This window comes from Ovis aries, chromosome 12, assembly GCF_016772045.2.
Source record: "Ovis aries strain OAR_USU_Benz2616 breed Rambouillet chromosome 12, ARS-UI_Ramb_v3.0, whole genome shotgun sequence".
Lineage (NCBI taxonomy): Eukaryota > Metazoa > Chordata > Mammalia > Artiodactyla > Bovidae > Ovis > Ovis aries.
In genome coordinates, this window is record NC_056065.1 from 36481548 (window position 1) to 36503905 (window position 22358).

The following is a 22358-nucleotide window of genomic DNA, read 5'->3' on the forward strand; positions in this document are numbered from 1 at the left end:
ACAGCAGTAAGAACCCCTCCAAACTCACTTGTCCATGCTTGCTGGTATTATAGGTGCATAGTCCCAAATGACTTCCTCTGCAGCGATGAAGTATTCCCACCTCTTAATGTGCCGCCTCTGGTCTCGAGTTAGTTTCCTAGGATTTCTGGTTTTCTTTGCACAGTTTTTAATGTCTATGTAAGCCTGCATCCCAGCTGAGTTAGAACGTAAGGAAAATGGAAGAATTTGAGAGAAGAAATAAAGGCTGATAGAAATGCAAATCTTTTAAATAAATTTGTGGAAGTTTTCAATAATAACAGTGAATATAGTACTTAGAAAACTTTTGAACATTTTGGTTTGAAACTGTTTTAGTACAGTGAGGAAGGCAAGAATAAAAAGCAAAGGAAAGAGAGAGAATGAGTTAGGGGGAAAAAATTGGAAAGGTTTTCTTTGTACTTCTCAAGGGAGAAAAATTTTGTGTAATTTCCAGACTCTTTTTATTATTATTATTATTATTATTATTACTTTACAATATTGTATTGGTTTTGCCATACATCTTAAAACTTCACGACTTAGATCTTATCAATTTTTCATTTTTCCTATCATCTGTAAAATTAAGATAATATTAATACTAATATATACTGTATGAAATTATAAAAAGACAAAAGTACCTAAACTCAGTAATGTTAGTTTTATTATTTCATTGTTATTTGGGACTCTATCTTCCAGGAATATTGTGACAATTCATTACTTCAAATATAATTTTGACCACTCAGTTTGAACAAAAACTGAAATGATCCCAGAAGTGTCTCTTTTTTGTATGTCTTGCTTTTATACACATTATTTTGGTAACACAATGATTTCCTATAGTGATATTTACTTTTATGTACAGGAACCTTCCTCCTAACAGTTTTAAAGCAACAATGTGCAATAGAGCATTATTTTGTTTGCCTGATAGCATATAACAACCTAAGTTGATTTTTTTCCCACCAGAATTCACTGATGTCCTTTAAAATCTTCAGCTGGTTAGATTCTGCTTTGTGCTCATCTTGTTATGAAAGACAATCTTTTCATGGTAAAACTTTTGCACTATCCATAACTTGGTCTTTCTATAAATTTACAGAAGTTTGGCTGGAATACCCCAAGAAAGAATATCTGCACGTATGTTTCTGTTTCCTTCCCCTTTTCTCCTTTCAAGGAAGTAGAGATCTTGTTGGCTTTTGCATCATTTTAAAAAGTCTTTGTCAATTTTTCTACTTCCTCCATCCCCAACTAACAAGCTATAAGTCTAAGAGCAAAGTATCTAAATTTTGTTTCTGAGGACCAAGAAATGTTATGTCTGGAGCGTGGGCAGCTTGTAAGGAGAAAGAATGAGAGAGTGAGTGCCTAGGTAGGAAGAAAGAAGGATCCTGCATTCATAAGCAAGACTTGTGGAAGAATTTCTTGCCTTGAAAATGTTTGGGGATGAGAGAAGCTATGGTCCACCTTCCCTCAGGGCTCACGGTCATGTTCGCAGTTGTGGACGTGGCGCTGACGAGAGTGATGGCTGAGATCTTACGACGGTTCTGCTCCAGGACCTGACCATTGAAATGGATGGAGAACAGTTCTGGCCCAGAGCTCATTCCAATCAGATGCCAGCTGATGTGGTCATGGGCACAGACTGTTATATCTGAGGGAGAGATGGGGGCCAATACAGGTCATCAGCAGTCTGTGATAAAAGAATTCACTCACCAGAAACGTTTTGAGCATCTGCTTTGCATCAGGCCTTATGCAAGATTCTGGGGGTATAAACACTCCCACTACGGTACCTTCCCTAGAAAAGCAGACATCTGAGTCATGAGCAAACAAACAGTCACAACTCACTGCAATAAGTGGTACTAAGAGCCCAGAGATGGAGGATGTTAGCTCAGAAACACAGGGACTGCCAAGATCCAAAGAGAGAGGCAAGTAGGTGACCAACACTTCTGGTTTACCAAGGACAGAGGGATTCCCAGAATACAGAACTTTCAATTTTAGAATTGAGAAAGTCCTGGGCAAGCTTGAGTAGTTGGTCACTCTACAACCAACCTGGGCTCAGCTGGAGTTGCCAGAGCCTCCAATAGGGCTGAGTTTAAGGGCCAAACCTCCAATAGGGCTGAGTTTAGGGGTCAAGTTTAAGTGAAGATACTTTAAGGAGTTTATACTGTTTCTTTGGGCTTCCAAGTGGTGCTTAGTAGTGGTAAAGAACCTGCCTGCCAATGCAGGAGACGTAAGGGATAGAAGTTTGATCCCTGGGTTGGGAAGATCCCCTGGAGCAGGGCACAGCAACCCATTCCAGTATTCTTGCCTGGAAAATCCCATGGACAGAGGAGCCTGGTGGGCTACAGTCCATGGGGTCACAAAGAGTCAGACACGACTGAAGTGACTTAGTAAGCATGCACTGTTTCTTTACCCACTGATTGATTATTTTAATGACAAGGCAATGAGTTACTCTGTGGGTTATAGGATCTCCTTAATATGCAGTGGGTAAATCCTCATTATGCTGGGTCGTTGGGAGCGTTTCATGGATGGAGTAATGAGAACTGACTACAAAAGCTGTTTGGCTCCTTCTTTGCTCCACAGTGACCGTGAAAATGCTAATTTGCTCTGCAGGAGATTCCAACCTTGGCATCTATCCTTGGCTTGGGTTTTAAATTTCAGGTCTATAATCACTTGATATTAGATTGTGGGGCCATGATTCAGTCCCTCACACAAAGAGGGGCTGAGGGCTTGTCTGTTTTAGACCATTGTAACAAGACCATTTCCTGGTATCATGGGTGAGAACAAGAAGCTGGAAGGTAGGAGGCTTTGGTGGAGGAATTTATCCGTCTCAAATCAATGCTCACATTGGTTTGAGCCTTTTATATATCTGTGCTGGCATTTATCATCGTTTTTCAATTTATACTGCTCCATAAGGCAGTTTAACAAGCATTAACTTTTCTGTTTCTACTAATGACATTTCTCTATGTTGCCCTTCTTAACCCCAACTACTCTCTTTTTCAACTATAAGTTCTTAAGTTCTATGCCCACATAGAGTTATTAATTGCTATTTTTTTCATATGGGTTACTTTGGCTTCTCTGCATTTGCACAGACAATTTACTCTTCCAGGACACAGATACAGTTTCTCTTTTTACCACTCCCCTTAAGGCCCATAGTACTAGACATGCTATGTTATCTGTAAAAAAACATTCTTGAGTACCCTCTGCACCGGGATAGATGATTAACCCATTTTTGTAAGAAAGTACATTGAGACAGTTAACTGCCAAAAAACCCGACACTAAGGTAGAGAAGTGAGCAAGGTGTGAGGTCAGATGTGCTCAGTTAACTAAGTTTAAACTCTGAATCAAAACCCAGGGTCACATGAGTATAAAGACCTGACTGGGAAGATGGAATCAAATGAAATGGAACACAATTTAAAAGCAATATCCAGACCTCAACTCTTGACAAGTTTTATTTTTAGTAAGAGAAGCCGTTTGTGATTTCCAGATATAGAGAGTAGCTTCTGAGAAGCTTAGTGCTTTGAAACATAGTTTATTTAATAAAGTAATATGTTCACTTCTCCCATTTTTCCTCCACAGGATCTTTGATTCTAGGTCATTTCTATCAGAAGAGAAGCAGAGGTGGTTTAGATGAGGGTCAATTTTTTTTTCTCTTAACAATAGTTATAATTTTGCTTTTTCATAAGAGTCTACATGCAAATGAAGAGAAAACTATCCCACATGTCACTGAATATTACTCATTCATTGTCTTTCGCAATGCTGGTAGTATGTTCATATACTGGATCTTCCTCCTAGTCGCCTAGTCATCTTCACTGTGTCTTCATTGCATGACTTTTCCTGCTGGGGACTGACCTTGAATTCTGTCCTCTAAGGCTTCCTCTCTGGAGGAAGTATGGTCACTGTGCAGCAGGAACCACACAATTCACTGAAGAAGACCAAGGTGATATCCTGGAGGTCTTCTTGGAAATGCAGGTGAAACCTGCTCAGAGCATATCTAGTAAGATCACATGCTTCTCTTAGCTTCTACTTTGTCTGTTGTACTTGCTAGTTTTTTTGTTTGCTTTTTTTTTTTTAATAGGATGATAAAATCTTGAGAACTACTAAACTAGATTACATGACCTTTCAGATCAGAAGTTAAAAAAAATAGTATAGTCAACTTCCCTAGGGCCTTAGCGAAACAACGGGACCAATGCTTCAACTAGTTTTTCAACACAGCCTGTGTATTACCTGGTATCGTCCCATTCACATAGCCATTGACTGTGTACATTAAGGATGATGTCTGGTTCCAGATTTTACTTTCATCAAACACAGCAAACATCAGTACATGTTGCTTGTCAAACATTTTCTGAATTCCATCCTCGGTTAGGGCGCCTGTGAAAAAAGACATAGTTTTAATAACATCCAGGTTAGAAGACTTTAGCTATTCCTAGATGGCAGTGTTTTAGATAAGCAGCCAATCATACCGATGTCTACTGTGAGACATTCTTATAAAAAATAGCATCTATCAAGTAATAATGATTGAATGCTTATTAAAATCCTGGTACCACCTGTTTCCTCTGACATCTGATAGCCTTGAGGAATGGGACTTTAAAGGTAAATTTGATCTGACACAGAGAGAAAACATTTGATGACTGTCAAGACTTTAGTAAAGTAGCCATTTCTTCCAGTGTCAATAAATCAATATATAGGTCCCATAGCTCATCTGGTAAAAGCATCACACTCTAAGTTTAATAGAGTCATCTTGCTAGTATCTGTAATGAGACATAGGGGATTGGTTGAGAGGGTCAAGATTAATCTATTCTCATGAGGAGAAAAATGCAGCTGATAATAAAATGAAATAAGAGACTTTTATAAGTTTAAAATCTTTTTCAGTGTCATGATAGTATCTTCTGCAATGAAAATATATATTTGTGTACTGAATAAATGAATTAGGAATGTTATATAGGTTTGGTATGTGTATATGGATAGACAGATGGTGAATCCATCATATTGTTTTCCACAGTGAAATTTGTTGTGGTTGTTTATTTTAATAAAATAAAATGGGATGGGATAAAATCTTTGGGGTAAAATAATCCAAGCTTACTCCTTAAGAAGCCCAGCCAATGAAATTTCTTATAGTCAATTGAGTGTGTTCAAAACCTACCACCCAAAGTGTTCAGCTTGTTTACAAGAAAGAAACTTAGAGTTTTGTGTATTTATAGACCAAATTACCAACCCAAACCTCAGGTATATTAATTGAAATTCTTTCCAAGGACTCTCAGCAGAGTATATAGGCTGCTGTATACTTTCGGAAAGAGTTGGCCTTGAGGTAAATGTTACAAATCATATGGGCATGGCAGCAGAACACACTCTCAGACAAAGATTTACCTGGGAGAGACTCCCAGGACCAAGATGAAGGAAGGGTTGAAGAAAGAGAAGATTCCACCCTTCCAATACCAGTGTCAAACAATGATCTGGTTTCTGCACCCTTCTCTTAATTTATGAAAAGATTCCAAGGCACTTTCCAATCTCATTTCATGACAGTGCTCCTTACCAGTCCAACATCTTTGTTGTCATTGAATTTTTTTTTTACCTTTCTTACAAATAAGCAGAGGTCCAATCAATCCAGAGTTGAAGTCCTCTACCAGATTTACATAGGAGTAATAGATGTGTGTGAGGCATGGAGGGTCATCGTGGGTGGGCCCACTGTCCTCACTGATACTCCACTCATAGGTATATTCTTGGCCTGGAGCTACAGCATCATCCATCTTCTCCATGGGGAGTGTGTGGTCAGAGTAAGACGCACCTGGAGAAGTAAAAGCCATGAGAACATCTGAAGAGTTTCTGAGACTTTTGCACTACTCTCAAATCTGCAGGAACATAAGCTTTCAATGAAGATGTTTGTGCCTTTCTATAGTAAACCTTCATTATGTGGAAAGATTCACTTAGATCCACTTCTATGTCTATGTAATTATAAAAACTCTGAGTCTATGGTGATCTGAAGTGAACAAGAAATTTTACTTGTACATTATTTAAAGGTTAGCAAGTTAATTTTTCAGTGTGTCTAAATAATTATTATTTAAATTTAATCAAAGAAGTAAGTAACCTTTGATCAGGAAATCATCATAGAATATGAGGATGGGCTGTATCTTCTCTATGATGCTAGACAAGACAGCCAATATTTTTAAAATTCTTAAATTTTTTATTGAAGTATAGTTGATTTATAATGCTATGTTAGTTTCTGGTGAATAGAAAAATGATTCTATTACATATGTATGTCTTTTTAAATATTAGTTCCCATTATAGTTTATTAAGGATATTGAAAATAGTTATCTGTGCTATACAGTAGGACCTTGTTGTCATATTCATTTTATATATAGTAGTTTGTATCTGCTAACCCCAAACTCCTAATTTATTGTTCTCCCACTCTCTTTCCCCTTTGGTTACCATAAGCTTGTTTCCTGTCTGTGAGTCTATTTTGTAAAAATGTTCATTTGCATATTTCAGATTTTCACATACAAGTGATATCATATTTGTCTTTCTCTGTCTGACTTACTTCGCTTAGTATGATAATCTCTAGGTTCATCCATGTTTCTGCTGATGACTTTCTTTCGTTCTTTTTTATGGCTGGGCAGTATTCTATTGTATGTATGTATAGATAGATAGATGTATATATACCTCATCTTTATCCGTTCTGTCAGTGGACATTTAGATTGCTTCCATGGCTTGGGTATTGCAAATAGTACCTCTATGAATATTAGGGTACATGTATTTTTTCAAATTAGAGTTTATCTGGATATATGTCCAAAGTAGGATTGCTGTATCATACGGCAACTCTATTTTTAGTTTTTTGAGGAACCTCTGTTCTGTGTTTCATAGTGGCTGCACCAGTCTACACTGCCACCAACAGTGTAGGTGGGTTCCCTTTTCTCTAAACCCTCTCTAGCATTTGTTAGTTGTAAACTTTTTGATAATGGCCACTTTGACTCTGGTGAGGTGATAGCTCATTGTAGTTTTGATTTGCATTTCTCTGATAATTAGTGATGTTGAGCACCTTTTCATGTGCCTATTGGCCACTTGTACATTTTCTTTGGAAAAATGTCTATTTAGGTCTGCCCATTTTTTGACTTTCTTTTTTTTTTTTTTTGTCATTGAGTTGTATGAGCTGTCTATACATTTTGGAGATTGCAGATATTTTTGCAAATATTTTCTCCCAGTCCATAAGTAAGATATATTCAGTTGCCTGTTAGCATGGGTTGTAAGTACACTCACATCTACTTATACACTGTTTCACTCTGTGTTTCGTGTCTTCTTTCCAACTAATGCCACTCTGAGCCCTTTTATCACATCTCTATCATCTGATTATCCCAGTTCTTTCCCCGGAGTCTCAGAGTCTAGCAGTTGAGTTGTTCTTGTGATTATGAAATATATCTACCCTCTGAAGTTTACATGCTTTACTTCAGTCCTTTGTGTATCTAGAAGGCCCACCAGTAAGACTTTCATGTGTATTTAATGTTCCATACTGGTGGGAGATGGGGGAGGATGTAGAAATGGTCTTCCTTATTGAAGAAAGGGAACTGTGATGCTCAAGAGTAAAAGCAGAGCAGAGGCTGGGTGGCGTTTTCAGCAACAAAAGGAAGATGTGGCTAGAGATGAAGCAAGTGAGGACAGGAAAGGCAGAGGTAGATGTCGGACAGCAAGAGGGAAGAGCAGTTTCTTCTGAGGAATTCCTCATTTAATTAGGTGACAGTTTCACATCATCGACTGGTACCAGAATTTCTCTTTGGGATTCAGTTATCTTTGTTTAGTACAACAGTCAATAAATTCCTTGAGGTGGAAGGTAAGACCATTAGAGTGTAAATGTGAGTAGAAATTAAGGATCAGAGAAAAGGGCTAAAATGTTTAACATGATGGAGCAAAAGGCCAGTGGAAACTACTCTAACTGAAATGGCTGTACTTTGGGAAAACAAATGGTTAATTTCTTTTCTTCCCCTCCCCCTTTCCTGTTCCTTTTCTTCTCTTCTTTATTCCTCCCCCCTTCTCTCTCTCCCTCACTCTTTCATCATCTTCACCAAGGTATAAATTACAAACAATGCAATTCACCAATTTTAAGTACAATATTTGCTAAATTTGGATAAATATGTACAGTTCTATAGCTACCATCACTGTGGAGGTCCAGAACAATTCCATCACTCCAAGAAGTTTCCATGTACCATTTGTAGTCAATGCCTTCCCCTACTCTCTGGACACAGGCAACTGCTGATTTGCTTTCTGTCTCTATGTTTTGCTTTCCTCATGTGAATTTGCATGGAATCAGCATATATTTGGGCTCGCCAGATGGGTGTGGGAAACAGCATCTGCGCTCTTCAGCAGTGGGACATTCAGCTGCTGCAGGAGCATGTACTGCTGTACCACTTGAGCTTCTAAGCATGGAAATCATAAGATAGAAGAGTTGAGTAGTTATATCTAGATTTACTGACCCACTGTCCACAGGACACCATTCAATGTATGAAAGATAGTGCAACCAAATGAAATAATATCATAGTCATGATTTCATTTGCCTTAGAGATAAGAAATACAGATGTACTTTAATATCCTCAGAAGCTGCCAGTTATTGTTGGTGATTAAGCTTATGTCATAGAGGGGAAAAAAAGACTAGTTGTGGATGGACCATAAAGTTTTGAAGACAGGAAACTGAATCAGTTACTATAAGCTCAACACAAATCCAATTGTGTCAACTCATTCCATCAAACTTTAAAGGGTTTTGTCTTACCCACAGGATAAAGACTAAGTGTGTTGCTAAGGCAGCTGAAATCATTCATGAGTTTACCCAGTCCGCCTATCCAGTAACATCTCCCTTTATACCTCTATGTTGTGCATATTTTATAATCCACAGCAATGTACTATCTCTAAAATATACTCCAAGTTTGCACTTTCTCTGTGTCTCTCTACAGCCATCACTGTAGGGCAAGTCTAGACTTGAGAATTAGCCTGTTAACTGGTCACTGGGATTCTGGCATAAGAGGAATCCCACAATCTATTTCCCAGCCTGTACACAGAAGGATCCCTTAAAACCACAGATCTTACTTTGCCGTGTTCCTGCTTAAAATCCTGACAATGACCTCTTATTTATCAAAATCCCTAACAGCAACCACAGGTCCATTTATCATCTAGCCCTCTTTTCTCTCCATGCTCAAGATGTGTGACTTTGCTCCTTGCTTACTGTGTATCAGTCACACTCGGACCGTCTTTTAGTTTCCCAGACATGCCAAATCATGTCCTAGCTCAGAATCTTTGCAGATATTATTCCCTTTGCCTAGAATGTTCTTCCTCCCTTTCTTTCTTTGGATAAATATGCGCTTATCCTTCAGATGTCAACTTAAATGTAAGCTTGCTTCTTCCTAGATTTCTGATTGTACTGTGTCTTTTTTTCTTTTATAGCACTCATCACAATTTATCATTAAATATATGTATAATTATATGATTAATTTCTCTTTTCCTAATAGAAAATAATTAACTGTACCATGCACATTTCTATCACTAGAATATGAACAATTCAAAACAGGTGCTGGATTATACTTCTTTTAGTATCTCTGATGCTTTTATAGTACCTGGCATGGAGAAGGTGATCAATGAATGTATTGAACTCTTAAGATTTAAGGTTCCTATGGGCTAGAAGCAAGATCATCAAGTCTAAGCTCATGTGTACATCTGTTAAAATTCCATAGTGTTAAAACAAATCAGATATCAACTTTAACTATATGGAGATATTATGTAAGAATCTGGATTGCTTGTTTCTGTTAAAGAATAGAGACTTCCTGGTAGCTCAGCTGGTAAAGAATCCACCTGCAATGCAGAAGACCCCAGTTTGATTCATGAGTCAGAAAGATCTGCTGGAGAAGGGATAGGATACCCACTCCAGTATTCTTGGGCTTCCCTGGTGGCTCAGCTGGTAAAGAATCCACCTGCAATGTGGGAGACCTGAGTTTTATCCCTGGGTTGGGAAGATCCCTGGAGAAGGGATAACAACAAATAAAACCTAGAGATCAAGGTGACAGTGGGACAAATTTCTGCATAGAATTTGGCTGGATCTGAGTCCTGGCTGCCCCCTGCAGTTGGACACTGGCTATCTGATCACCAGTCTCTACTGGACTCAGTTTTTCATTGAATTTCCTTCCTTGCTGCTGTTGGCATCTATGTTTGTGACCCTTGTGCTAGTGAAAAGCTTAACATAGGACTCTTGTATCTTTTGCCCCCGCTCCCCACAAAGGATATCCTTTTGACACTGATAACCAATATTTAATAGGTTGAACTTTCATTCTGTTGATAAAAAGGATGTAAGTGTTAAAATTATCAAGAGTTGAGAAATGTTAAATGCTGAAATAGCTTCCTGTGAGTAATCATATTATTCCAGCCTAAAGCCAAAAGAAAAAAAGACTTTATGGGGAAGAGTCTCTGCTAACGAACACAGTGAACTACCTCTGGAAAGTTGCAAAACAGCTTTGGTAACAGAGCTCAACCAGGACTGATAAGGAGATTTGCCATCTCAGGTCAAACTTTGTCTATTGACCGGAATTTGCATGGCAAGTTGTTGACTGACACTATGTTGAATCAAGCATGATGACCCTTATTCAATGCTTCATGCTTTGTGACCTCATGAAGTGAAAAAATGAAGTTTCTGGACATAATGCTTCCACTGTTCCAACTGTGATTCTACTGTATGAATTTCTCTAGTGGAAAATGGCATTCATAAGCTCTCGAAAGGATAAAATGTGATATTGTTTGTAGGGTGAGAGAGAACTTTTGAGGTTTTTCCTTTCTTTCTCTGGATAAACATATTTCAAACTTCAGATATCAACCTATATTTCAGCTTATTCATTCCATGATCTCTGATATATATCATATAATTTCACAAATACTTAATTAAAATTATGATGACACTATAATTAAAATATTTGTGAAATTATATGATTAATGGTATCATCTCCCTGCTAGGTTATGGGAGAAAATACAATAGTTTAGGAGCTAGACTTGAAATATCTTGGTTGCACCACTTGCTGTCTGAATTTGGGGAAATTGCAGCCTTAGTTTTCTCATTCATAACTTAATGTAATCATTTTGTAGCAATAATAGTTCTTTGTTGATGGGTTCTGAGGACTGAAAAATACATGCAAAATATCTGGCACTTAATCAGTGTTATGGCAACCTGTGCTAATATTTTCGAATTTTGGTTATGTCCTTTCTCAGCTATTTTTTTTTAATTGGAGGATAACTGCTTTACAATATTGTGTTGGGTGCTGCTGTACGTGAATCAGTCATAATTATACATATATTCTCTCCCTCTTGAGCCTCCCATCCCACTCCTGCTGCTGCTGCTAAGTCACTCCAATTGTGTCCGACTCTGTGCGACCCCACAGACGGCAGCCCACCAGGCTCCCCCTTCCCTGGGATCCTCCAGGCAAGAACACTGGAGTGGGTTGCCATTTCTGTCTCCACTGCGTGAAAGTGAAAAGTGAAAGTGAAGTCGCTCAGTCGTGTCCGACCCTCAGCGACCGCATGGACTATAGTCTTCCAGACTCCTCCATCCATGGGATTTTCCAGGCAAGAGTTCTGGAGTGGGGTGTCATTGCCTTCTCCGCATCCCACTCCTAGGCATTTTTTAAACTGACATTGCCTCTTCCACTTTTGAAGAAATGAACTTCGTAGTTCTGATACAATTTATCTTGTGTTCTTAAAGTCTCTTAATATATTAATCAGCAAATTTAGTAAGTTTCAGAGCAAGCAGAAAATAACATATAGTCTTTACTTTCTAATCTGGTTCCTCAGTTTCTCAGTTTAGTTCAGTGATTATTATCATAAACATCTATGTCCCAGGCTCTGGGTTAGGTGCCACAAATATAAAGAAGATAGCTTGGGATCCTAAGGAGCTCACAGCCTAGTTAATAGCAGATTACAAGCAAGTGCCCTGATTGTGTTGGATTTCATTTCTAGGTTTCTTCTAGGGCCACTTCAATGGAGAAGCCATGATCAGAACACCGTGATCAGATAAGTTCATCCCTAATGAGACCAATCATAAAATTATCTAAGAATCACTGAAGAGGTTCCAACACATGCTAGATAGAGCAGTGTAACTGATTATCCAACAATATCACACTTAATTTAAAATGGTCAGGGTTTCATATCTAAGTTTATTTGAACACATGGTGGTTTTTAATGTCTGCTTTGTTGACCAGAGTAAATTACCGAAAATTTCAGATTCACTTGTTGGTTAAACACAGGATAAATTTCAGGTAACTGAATGAATTTCACAAGGTGAAATATGGGCATCTTGAAACAAATCTGTATATAGGAATAGATCCTGTAATTAAACTGAGTGAGGATTACGAATGTGATAGTTTGGGGATAATTTTTCACTGCTTTAATTCTTTTCACTTTAAAGTATTTTATTTTACTTTTCATCTAGAATAAAACAAGCAAGTTGTATCTTTGATTTTTGTAAGGTATATAACATGACGTATGAAATAGAAATGGCTATATAAAGGAAGCATTTATGAAATATATTTTTGGCAAATCTGACTTTGACTTTGTAATCAAAATAAAAAGTTTAAAACTCTTAACCAAAAGGAGGAGAACTATCCAGCAAAGACTATTATGCTAGAGGACAAAAAGTCCTTGTTCAGCTTCCTGCTAGAATAAATTCTTTACACAAGGGTGACCTTTTATTTTATAGTTTTCTCAATTCTGTTCATTTCCTGCTCCGTCTATAGTCAGCTTTGTGATTACACTTGTCAAGATGAACTAATTATTTGCCAAGAGACTCTCAGGATTTTTTTTTTCCAAATGTAAAACAGTGTGTACAAGCTTTGGAAAAGTGAAGTTACATAAAGGGCCACTTTGGACACCCACTAGGGAGCTTTTCCTCTCCATTTAATAAACTCAGTGTACTGTCCGGTGTGCACTTAAATATTCGGAACATTCTTTTAGAGACTATAATTTAGGCACTGAGCAAATTAGAGTGCTGATATTTTGTAAAGAGCCTGATTTCATTGCACAGGGCCTGAAAGTCTTTTGAAGCAGAAAGACTTGCATGCTTGTCACATTTTTTTAGACTTACAAGAATTATTATCAATATATTAGCCCTTACAATTTGTTTCAGATATTTCCTATATACTCAAAGAAGCATCTGCAGGAGGCCAAAATATCCAGAGCAAAGTGAAAAATGTAATTGACTGCATTATGTCAAGCATTGGAATGTTTTGAAAAATTTGAGAGGACTAAGTTTTCACATAGAGAATTTGGCAACACTTAGATGCAAAGAACAATCTCTGGTGGAAAAGTTACTTGTTTATGTATTATTTGAGGAATTAGCTTACCAACAGATAGCTGAACGTTGTAGAACTCATTTTGTTGTGTAGTATTCACAGTGCAACTCACACATTTAAATTGTGAGCATATAAGTCAAAGAATAATATTAATATTCCCTCAGAAACAAACTGTTAAAGGGAACTGTCCAAAACAGCTTCAGAAATCTTACTGGACAACAAAATTTGCTCAAGGGTGTAGCACTGTGATCAAACAGTTCAGCATGTACTAGCTACAGAATTTCTGATATTTTAGCCTCAGATTGAAATTCTTTTAGTGATAAAAAGTTTAAAATCAGGTACAGTTGCAGATATTAATATTTTCTTTACTGGTTTAAAAACATATCCCTATCAAATACATTTCTAAAAGAAATTTTCTTGTAAGTATTTTTATAAATCACAATTTATCCTGTCAAAAGAGCTGCCCATCCTTGCCCTACGTAACGTTGTACACCTGGGGAGGGCATGCAACTGGAAGTAAGTTGAAAACACCATGCTGCAACTTGGCACTTATGTCACATGCCATCAGTTTTTGGAGGAAAGGCCATCATGAGACTTCCACACTAAATACAGTAATGTCTCTCCTGGCCTGGACTCATATTTCCAGTCATCTCCTAACTAAAGCATAGTCTAGAACTTAAAAAAGCAACAAAGTTCCTGGACAACCAAAATAAATGTAACAAAATCCATGAATGAAAGCTCAGGGTCTTTATCTGTGACAATACCATAGATAATGCACTTCCCTTGTGGCTCAGCTGGTAAAGAATCCACCTACAATGCGGGAGACCTGGGTTCAATCCCTGGGTTGGGAAGATCCCCTGGAGAAGGGAAAGGCTACCCACTCCAGTATTCTGGTCTGGAGAATTCCATGGACTGTGTAGTCCATGGGGTGGCAAAGAGTCGGATACAACTGAGTGACTTTCACTCACCATAGACAACGTAGGTCTTCATTTCGAGTCTGTTTACTCTTAGACTACACACAATTCTAAAATTTGTGAATATTTGTAAAATCTCATAGTAGACTGGAAGTAATGGTTTAGGAAGGGATTAGAATTTTACTCCTCATCTTCTGTTTTAAAAAAGTCTGGGAAAGTATAACATTTAGAAAGAGTTCTATCCAAAGTGATTTTATTTTTTTATTTTTTTTTTATTTTACAATATTGTATTAGTTTTGCCATACATCAACATGAATCTGCCACAGGTATACACGTGTTCCCCATCCTGAAGCTCCCTCCCTCCTCCCTCCCCATACCATCCCTCTCAGTCGTCCCAGTACACGAGCCCCAAGCATCCAGTATCATGCATTGAACCTGGACTGGCAATTCAGGCATTTCATATATGATATTATACATGTTTCAGTTCCGTTCTCCCAAATTTTAAAAAGTATCTGAACACTTAAAGTAAACCTCAAACTATCCGGAAAATGTTATTACTCAAAACACTTCATGCCTTATGCACTCTGGATAACTGAAGTTTTCTGTGCAATTTTAGTTCCTTCTGTCATCTGAATTCTATTGTAGAATTTGATTTCATTTGCGTAGAAATAAAATGATGAGTACTCTGTGCCAAAAACTTGACATATACTGTGACTAATCCTTGCAATAACTTTAGTTGGGAGGAATTGCTACCTCCTTTTATAGAAATGAAACTGAGGCTTAGCGATACAGGCAATTGCCTAGTCAAATTTAGGGTTCAAATCCAGGGGTCATTCTGGCTCTAAAGCCAGCATTCTTTCCATGGCTCTTTTTCTTCTAGCTAATGTCAGTAGGTCTCCAAATCTTTGGTGGGGCTCAAGGATTAATTTCCAGATAAAGAAGATTGCTGTCTAGGTTGGATCATTCACTGGTTAGCCCAAGCAACCACAAAGACTGTCTTCTCTTAAGCCCTTTATATTGTTTCAACCTCCCACCATTCACCTCTCAAGTATCTACCTCTGAGATAAGGGAATCTGGATTCTCTTGTAGTTGACTCAGCATATGGTTAATTTATTTCCACTCCTGAGAAAATAGTACAAACCATAGAAGCAGGCTATAAGAGGTAGGGTAAGTGTCAGACATGAAAAAGGAGAGGTTTTATTCTAACAGAGGACACAATAAAATGAACAGAAGGCTTGCCTTTTTATTTTTTACCACAAAGGACAGACCAATCTTTTTAGTCTGTTTACTAGATTTGTATCTCATTTCCAAGATAAAATTGGACTTTGCCCATTAATCTGAGTTTACCTTTCTCAGATTCATGAAACCAGGGGCAATAACCAAGTGACCAATGGAAGTGGTGAGAACATTTTAAAACAACTGCTCATAAATTATTCTGGCAGGAGGGGAGTGCAGGGACAAATAAATAGTAAAGAAAGAGCATAATGTTGCAAGGTTCATTCTCTGTGCAAACAGCTTAGGTGGAGTACAAAGTCTGTAACACTTAACTCCTCCCACATCTGAAATAGAACCTGCCTGGAACATTTTAAGTGTTCTCCCCTTGTGCATGGATTGCCGTATTCCTGATGCAGTCATCTGGAATACTTATAAGTAGGTGAAATTCTTCTTCACTATGTCATTATGCCATTACGTGCTACCTCACCCAGAATTTTGCAAAGTGGCTAAGATGCCTGAAATTTCAGTTAATGCTTCATTGTTTTTCCTCAAGCCAAAGATGAAGTGATAATGCCAATGGTCCTGGGGAGGTTAATTCATTGACATTATCAGGATGAGTTTGATAGGAATTTACATAGGAAATAATAAATAAAAAGTCACTTTCTAATCCATATGTGTTGTGTGCTTAGTCACTCAGTCCTGTCTGACTCTTTGTGACCCCACAGACTGTAGCCTGCCAGGCTCCTCTGTCCATGGAGATTATCCAGGCAAGAATACTGGAGTGAGTTTCCATGCCCTCTTCCAGGGGATCTTCCCAACCCAGGGATTGAAACCAGGTCTCCCACATTGCAGGCAGATTCTTTGTCATCTGAGTCACCAGGGAAGACCAAGAATACTGGAGTTGGTAGCCTATCCCTTCTCCAGGGGATCTTTCTGACCCAGGGATCAAACCAGGTCCCCAGCATTGTGGGCAGATTTTTTACCCTCTGAGCCACCAGGGAAGCCCTCTAATCGTATACTGTCAGGTAAATATTAAGTTATTTGAACATATTTCAAATAACATTTTTAATTGAGATAAAATTGACATTATAACATTATAATTTAAAGACATTTTAATTGAATTACTTCTATCATCATAAAATTATCAACTGCTTATTATTTGTTAATGTTTATCAAGTGCTTATTTTATATACAGAGCTTCCCAGGTGGCCTGGAGAAGGAAATGGCAACGTACTCCAGTATTCTTGCCTGGAAAATCCCATAAAGGAGGAGCCTGGCAACCTACAGTCCATTAGTTCTTAAAGAGCTGGACATGACTGAGCAACTTCACTTTCTTTCACCTTCCCAGGTGACACCAGTGGTAAAGAACCTGCCTGCCAATGTCCAGTCCCTGGGTGGGGAAGGTCCCCTGGAGGAGCGCATGGCAATCCACCCCAGAATTCTTGCCTGGAGAATATGCAAGGCATTGTTCTGATATTTCTTGACCACAAACATATATGAGATAGATACGATTACAATCTCCATTTTATAGATGAGAAAGACGAGGCACAAAGAGGTAGAGTTACTTGCCAAAAGTCACACAGCTAATAAATGTCTGAGCCAGAATGTACAGGGTGTCTAGTTCCAGACCTACAATGTAAACCGCTCTCCTACTTAGTTCTTCTCTTCAAAGGTATAATGGCTGGCATACATGGGGGAAAGATTTGTGAATCATGAAAAGTTAAAATTTATTTTTTTAATTTTTTTAAATTAGTTTTTTATTTTTTAAATTTTAAAATCTTTAATTCTTACATGCGTTCCCAAACATGAACCCCCCTCCCACCTCCCTCCCCGTAACATCTCTCTGGGTCATCCCCATGCACCAGCCCCAAGCATGCTGTATCCTGTGTCAGACATTTTAAATGGTGTTATACCAACATCTATTGTAGTATGGATAATTTTACATTAGTCCCTAACAAAACGCTACTCTGCTTATTGTGGTCTGAACATCAACGTAATGGAAATAATCAGAACAATATCAGCAATAGGTACTTACCATTCTGTAGCTGATGTGGTCCCTTTAATTTCCACCATATCCATGATCTTCACCATCACTGTCATCATTTACCAGGGACTTACCAGGTTCCAGGGAACCATATTTAGTACATTACCTAAATGATCTCATTTGTTTCTCAAAGCTATCTTATGGAATAAGTATAACCATTCCCATTTTAGAGATGAGAAAACTGAAACTCAGAGATGCTATACTCATAGAATCCGAAATTGTAAAGCTGGAATTTGAACCTAAGTATGCCTTTAAAGTTTATGTTCTTAACCACTTCAGTATGTCCAAAATTTCAATACTACATCTATTACCATCATCACCATCGAATATCACTTATTAGATGCTACCTATGTGCCAGGGTAGCCCTGTGTCAGACTAGCCCTATGTCACTGTTTCAAACTATGGCTCATGGACCAAATCCAGCCAGCTGCCTATTTTTTGTAAATAAAATTTTATTGGGACACAGCCATGTGCATCCATTTACATATTGTCTGTGGCCGCTTTTATACTAAATGGTAGAGTTGAGTAGTTGCAACATAGATTCTATGACTCTCAAAGCCCAAAGTATTTACTGGCTCTTCACAACAAAGTTTTTGAACCCCTGCCTTAACCCATCTTGCAATATTATTATTCTCATTTTGCAGAGGAACATATTGGAGTTCATAAAGATTAGATAACCTGCCCACCCAACTATTCAAAAATAAGAACATAGCAAAAAAACTGAGGTCTAGATGACTCCAGAAGTTTCTCACTTTCTCCTCAGAAATCTACAAAGGCACAATTTTTATTATTACCAGTTATAGGAAAGGAGATTTCTCTTAACTTAGTTAACAATATGGTTCAAAATGTTTGACACTGGTGGTAAAAGAGTTGTACATTTTCCCATGTCAGAGGGATATGATGTTAAATTCCTCTTACCTTCTGAGAATTTACTGTACTTAATTCCTTGAGGATGGATGCTTAAGGGCTTGTGTGCTTTATTCTTAAAGTGAACTTTCATGATGTCTCCAACTTCAGCATACAAAGTAGGCCCAAGAAGTCCTATGAAAACAAGGATTTAAAATATGTCTGTATTCAGGATTACTAAAACAGCTGCTCGGAGAAGGCAATGGCACCCCACTCCAGTACTCTTGCCTGGAAAATCCCATGGATGGAGGAGCCTGGTAGGCTGCAGTCCATGGGGTCACAAAGAGTCGGACATGACTGAGCGACTTCCTTTCCCTTTTCTCTTTGATGCACTGGAGGAGGAAATGGCAGCCCACTCCAGTGTTCTTGCCTGGAGAATCCTGGGGACAGGGGAGCCTGGTGGGCTTCTGTCTATGGGGTCGCACAGAGTCGGACATGACTGAAGCAACTTAGCAGCAGTAGCAGCAGCAAGACAGAGCTGCTAAGCAAGAAAAGCGTGCAGAAAACCCCACAGGTGATTGCTATCATTCCTCTCAGTCTTGAGGCTGACGAGCTTATCTTCAATCTAGAAGGCTTTCCCAGCTCATTACCTCTGTATTCCATGCAGGCAGATAAGGATGGGAAGGTAGAAATACGTGGCTTGGGCCCAAAGCCAGTTAAGATGAATGGATAAGAAAGCTGTGGTACATATACACAATGGAGTATTACTCAGCCGTTAAAAAGAATTCATTTGAATCAGTTCTGATGAGATGGATGAAACTGGAGCCGATTATACAGAGTGAAGTAAGCCAGAAAGAAAAACACCAATACAGTATACTAACACATATATATGGAATTTAGAAAGATGGCAATGACGACCCTGTATGCAAGACAGGGAAAGAGACACAGATGTGTATAACGGACCTTTGGACTCAGAGGGAGAGGGAGAGGGTGGGATGATTTGGGAGAATGACATTCTAACATGTATACTATCATGTAAGAATTGAATCGCCAGTCAATGTCTGATGCAGGTTGCAGCATGCTTGGGGCGGGTGCATGGGGATGACCCAGAGAGATGGTATGGGGAGGGAGGTGGGAGGGGGGTTCGTGTTTGGGAATGCATGTAAGAATTAAAGATATTAAAATTTAAAAAATAAAAAACTAATAAAAAAATAATTCTCAAAAAAAAAAAAGAAAATAGAAGAAATAGTTCTGATCATGTCCACCCATTCTGATTCACTGTCATTCCTGGAGAGACTGCCATCTTGAGTCAAGAAAGGGTGAGGTGAGAGAAGGCACCTGACTACTTCAGATCTCTCTGAGGTGGGAGACCTCAGAGACCTAAATGAAGTCAGGGAGCAGAACCGACCATTCTCTGGCCCTGAGGTAAGTTCAGAGTCCCAAGGCAGGAGTGAGCTTGATGTATCCAAAGAACAGACCATTGGTGTGGCCAGGGTGAGAAAAGTTAGGGTCACCCCCTATGGGCCATGGTAGGGACTTTGGATTTTCTTCTAAGTGAAATGGAAAATTACTGAGCTTTGTGCAGCCGAGAGACATGGTCTCATATGTTTTAAAGTTAATCCTGCATGTACACACCGCTATATTTAAAATGGATAAGCAACAAAGACCTACTGTATAACACAGGGAACTCTGCTCAATATGATGTGGTAGCCTGGGTGGGTGGGAAGTTTGGGGGAGAATGAATACACATTTATGTATGGCTGAGTCCTTTTGCTGTCCACTTGAAACTATCGCAGCATTGTTAATTCGCTATACCCCAATACAAAAAAAAAAAAAAAAATCACAAGAAAGATTTGTCCTAGCTGCTGGGTAGAAAATATTCTGTGTAGTGACAACAGTGGACACAGACCAGGTGGAATAGACTAGAGATAATGCTGTGTTGGGCCAGCATGTGCAGCAGTGAAGCAGGGAGAAGAGGTTAGATTCTGGGCATTTTGACAGTAGAGCCAGTAAATTTGCTGAGGGGTTAGATGTAGCCATTGAGAGAGAGAGGTCAAGGGTGATCCTAAGGGTTTTGATCTAAGCAACTGGATAAGTGATGTTAGCAGTTATTTGATGGGGAGCACAGCAGGGACAGCAGATTGAGGTGCAGAAATCAACAGTGAGGCTTCACTTACTACATGCCAGGTGCTGTGCTAGGTCCTGGGGACACATGGATAAATATGTGACTGTCCTTGTCCTTAGGAGCTCACAGGCTCATTTGGAGGTAGACGTATGGTAGGGGCTACTGCTGAGATACGGGCAAAATGCTACAGGAGAAGAAAGGACGAAGGACCAACTCTGTCTGTGGAGTTAGGGGAAGAGTTGATATTTGACTCAGCTTTCTGAAGAGTCACATGTTACAGTTTCCCAAAGTGTAATCCTTGGATGTTTCTGCATCAAGAATCAGTGAGGGCTGAACTAAAAGGCAGATTCTCAAGTAAGTACTCTCTCAGCCCCAGTGAACCTGAGTCTTTCTGGAGGTGGGGTCCGGGAATCTGCATTTTAGAGGTGTGCTCCTGAGTTGATTCTGATGTCCTTCAAAGCTTGAAGACTTGTTGCCAAAAGCCCTTTTTCAGACAGTTGACTGTTCTCACTTCCAAGCCATCCATAAGCTCTTGTGGGGTTGGCTTCTGCCCATTAGGAATCACGGGAGCAGGAGAAGGAAGTTACAGTAGTCATGGAATTCAACTAGCATTTGTTTACCATGGAGATAATTGTAATTGTCCCTCTTGATATATTTAAGCATTCTAAGTCTTTACATTAAACGTTCCAGCATATCTTTAAGGTTGTTATTAAGATACTTATTTTCAGATGAAGAAACTGAACCTCAGAGCATTTAAATATCTCACCCAATACTATACAGCTAATTAGAGGCAGAGCCATAATTTAACCTTAAATCTGTCTGACTCTAAATGCTAAGCTTTTAACCACCTCTTTTTATTGCATCTTGTAGTTATTCATTCTTTTAAGAAATATTGAGTGCTCACATTATCCTAGGTGTCAGAATTGGAATGGTGAGTAAAACAGATGTACCCCCTGCCTTCAAAGATAATAGAAGGCAAGATAGATTTTAACAAATGGTCACACAAGTATTTAATTGCAAACTGTGGTTCATATTGTGAAAGAAAAGAATAAGATTCTCTGCAGGGCATTTGACAGGGGCTTCTAGGCTATTCTTAGAGGGAAGAAGGGGATCAGAGTTGGAAAATGCTTCCCTAAGGAAGTGAGATATGAAGATATAGATGTTACTTTCTCAAGGCCCTGTTTTCTGGAGACTGTTCTGTCTTACCCTTTCCCTGTGTGCTCTTTCTCATGCCCTTAGGACAGATATCTTGGCTGACACGTCAGCCTCGATAGGTGGTGTTCTGCACGCAGAACAAACTTCCTTATCTTCAAAGCCTTACTATATGACTCCCTTGTCCAAAAAGGGGACTTTATAAACATACACTCAGCGTTTTCTCGGACAAATGCTCTTTCGTGAGCTGTCTACGTACACCGTCTCTTCTAATCCTGTGTAGTTGTGAAAATTAATTCAATACGACACCACCACGGTGAGACGTTAACTGAAGCCCAAAGGCAAAGAGGCAAAGGGATGGACAAGAGCAGTCCAGGGAGTGGGACTAGCATGTACAAAGGCACTGAGGTGCCAGCACACTGGCCTATTCAGAGAACTGGCAGATAGCCACGGGAAGGCAGAGCTTTGTAGGTAAGAGAGAAAGGCAGAAAGTGAAGCCAAAGGCATGATCAGAGGCCTCATCACACAGAGCCTTGTAGACCTCTCAGAGTTTTGCCTCTGAATAGTATCTGGAAGCAGAGGTGCAACATGGACCAGTGACCAGCTGCATTTGTGAGAAACCAGAGTGAAGGTTGAGAGTTAAACACGGAAGGCTCCAGGAGAGAGATGTTGGTAACTTATTTCAAGGTTAGGACAATGGAGATGATAAGGAGAGAACATATTAGAGAGCTGTTTAGATCACACTGTCAGGACTTGATGGGTTG

The 22358-nt window shown here is 39.0% G+C and overlaps 1 protein-coding gene across 1 annotated transcript in view; it reads right to left on the reverse strand.

The window, feature by feature from the left end:
* F5 (coagulation factor V) overlaps positions 1 to 22358 on the reverse strand; it is a 76331-nt gene that overhangs the window by 43519 nt on the left and 10454 nt on the right. The window contains exons 3-7 of the mRNA XM_012187245.5: positions 18390 to 18512; positions 5570 to 5782; positions 4225 to 4368; positions 1427 to 1648; positions 29 to 194 (exon numbers count right to left, since the gene is read on the reverse strand). Coding sequence (XP_012042635.2) covers positions 29 to 194; positions 1427 to 1648; positions 4225 to 4368; positions 5570 to 5782; positions 18390 to 18512 — 868 coding nt within the window. The remainder of the gene's footprint in view (positions 1 to 28; positions 195 to 1426; positions 1649 to 4224; positions 4369 to 5569; positions 5783 to 18389; positions 18513 to 22358) is intronic.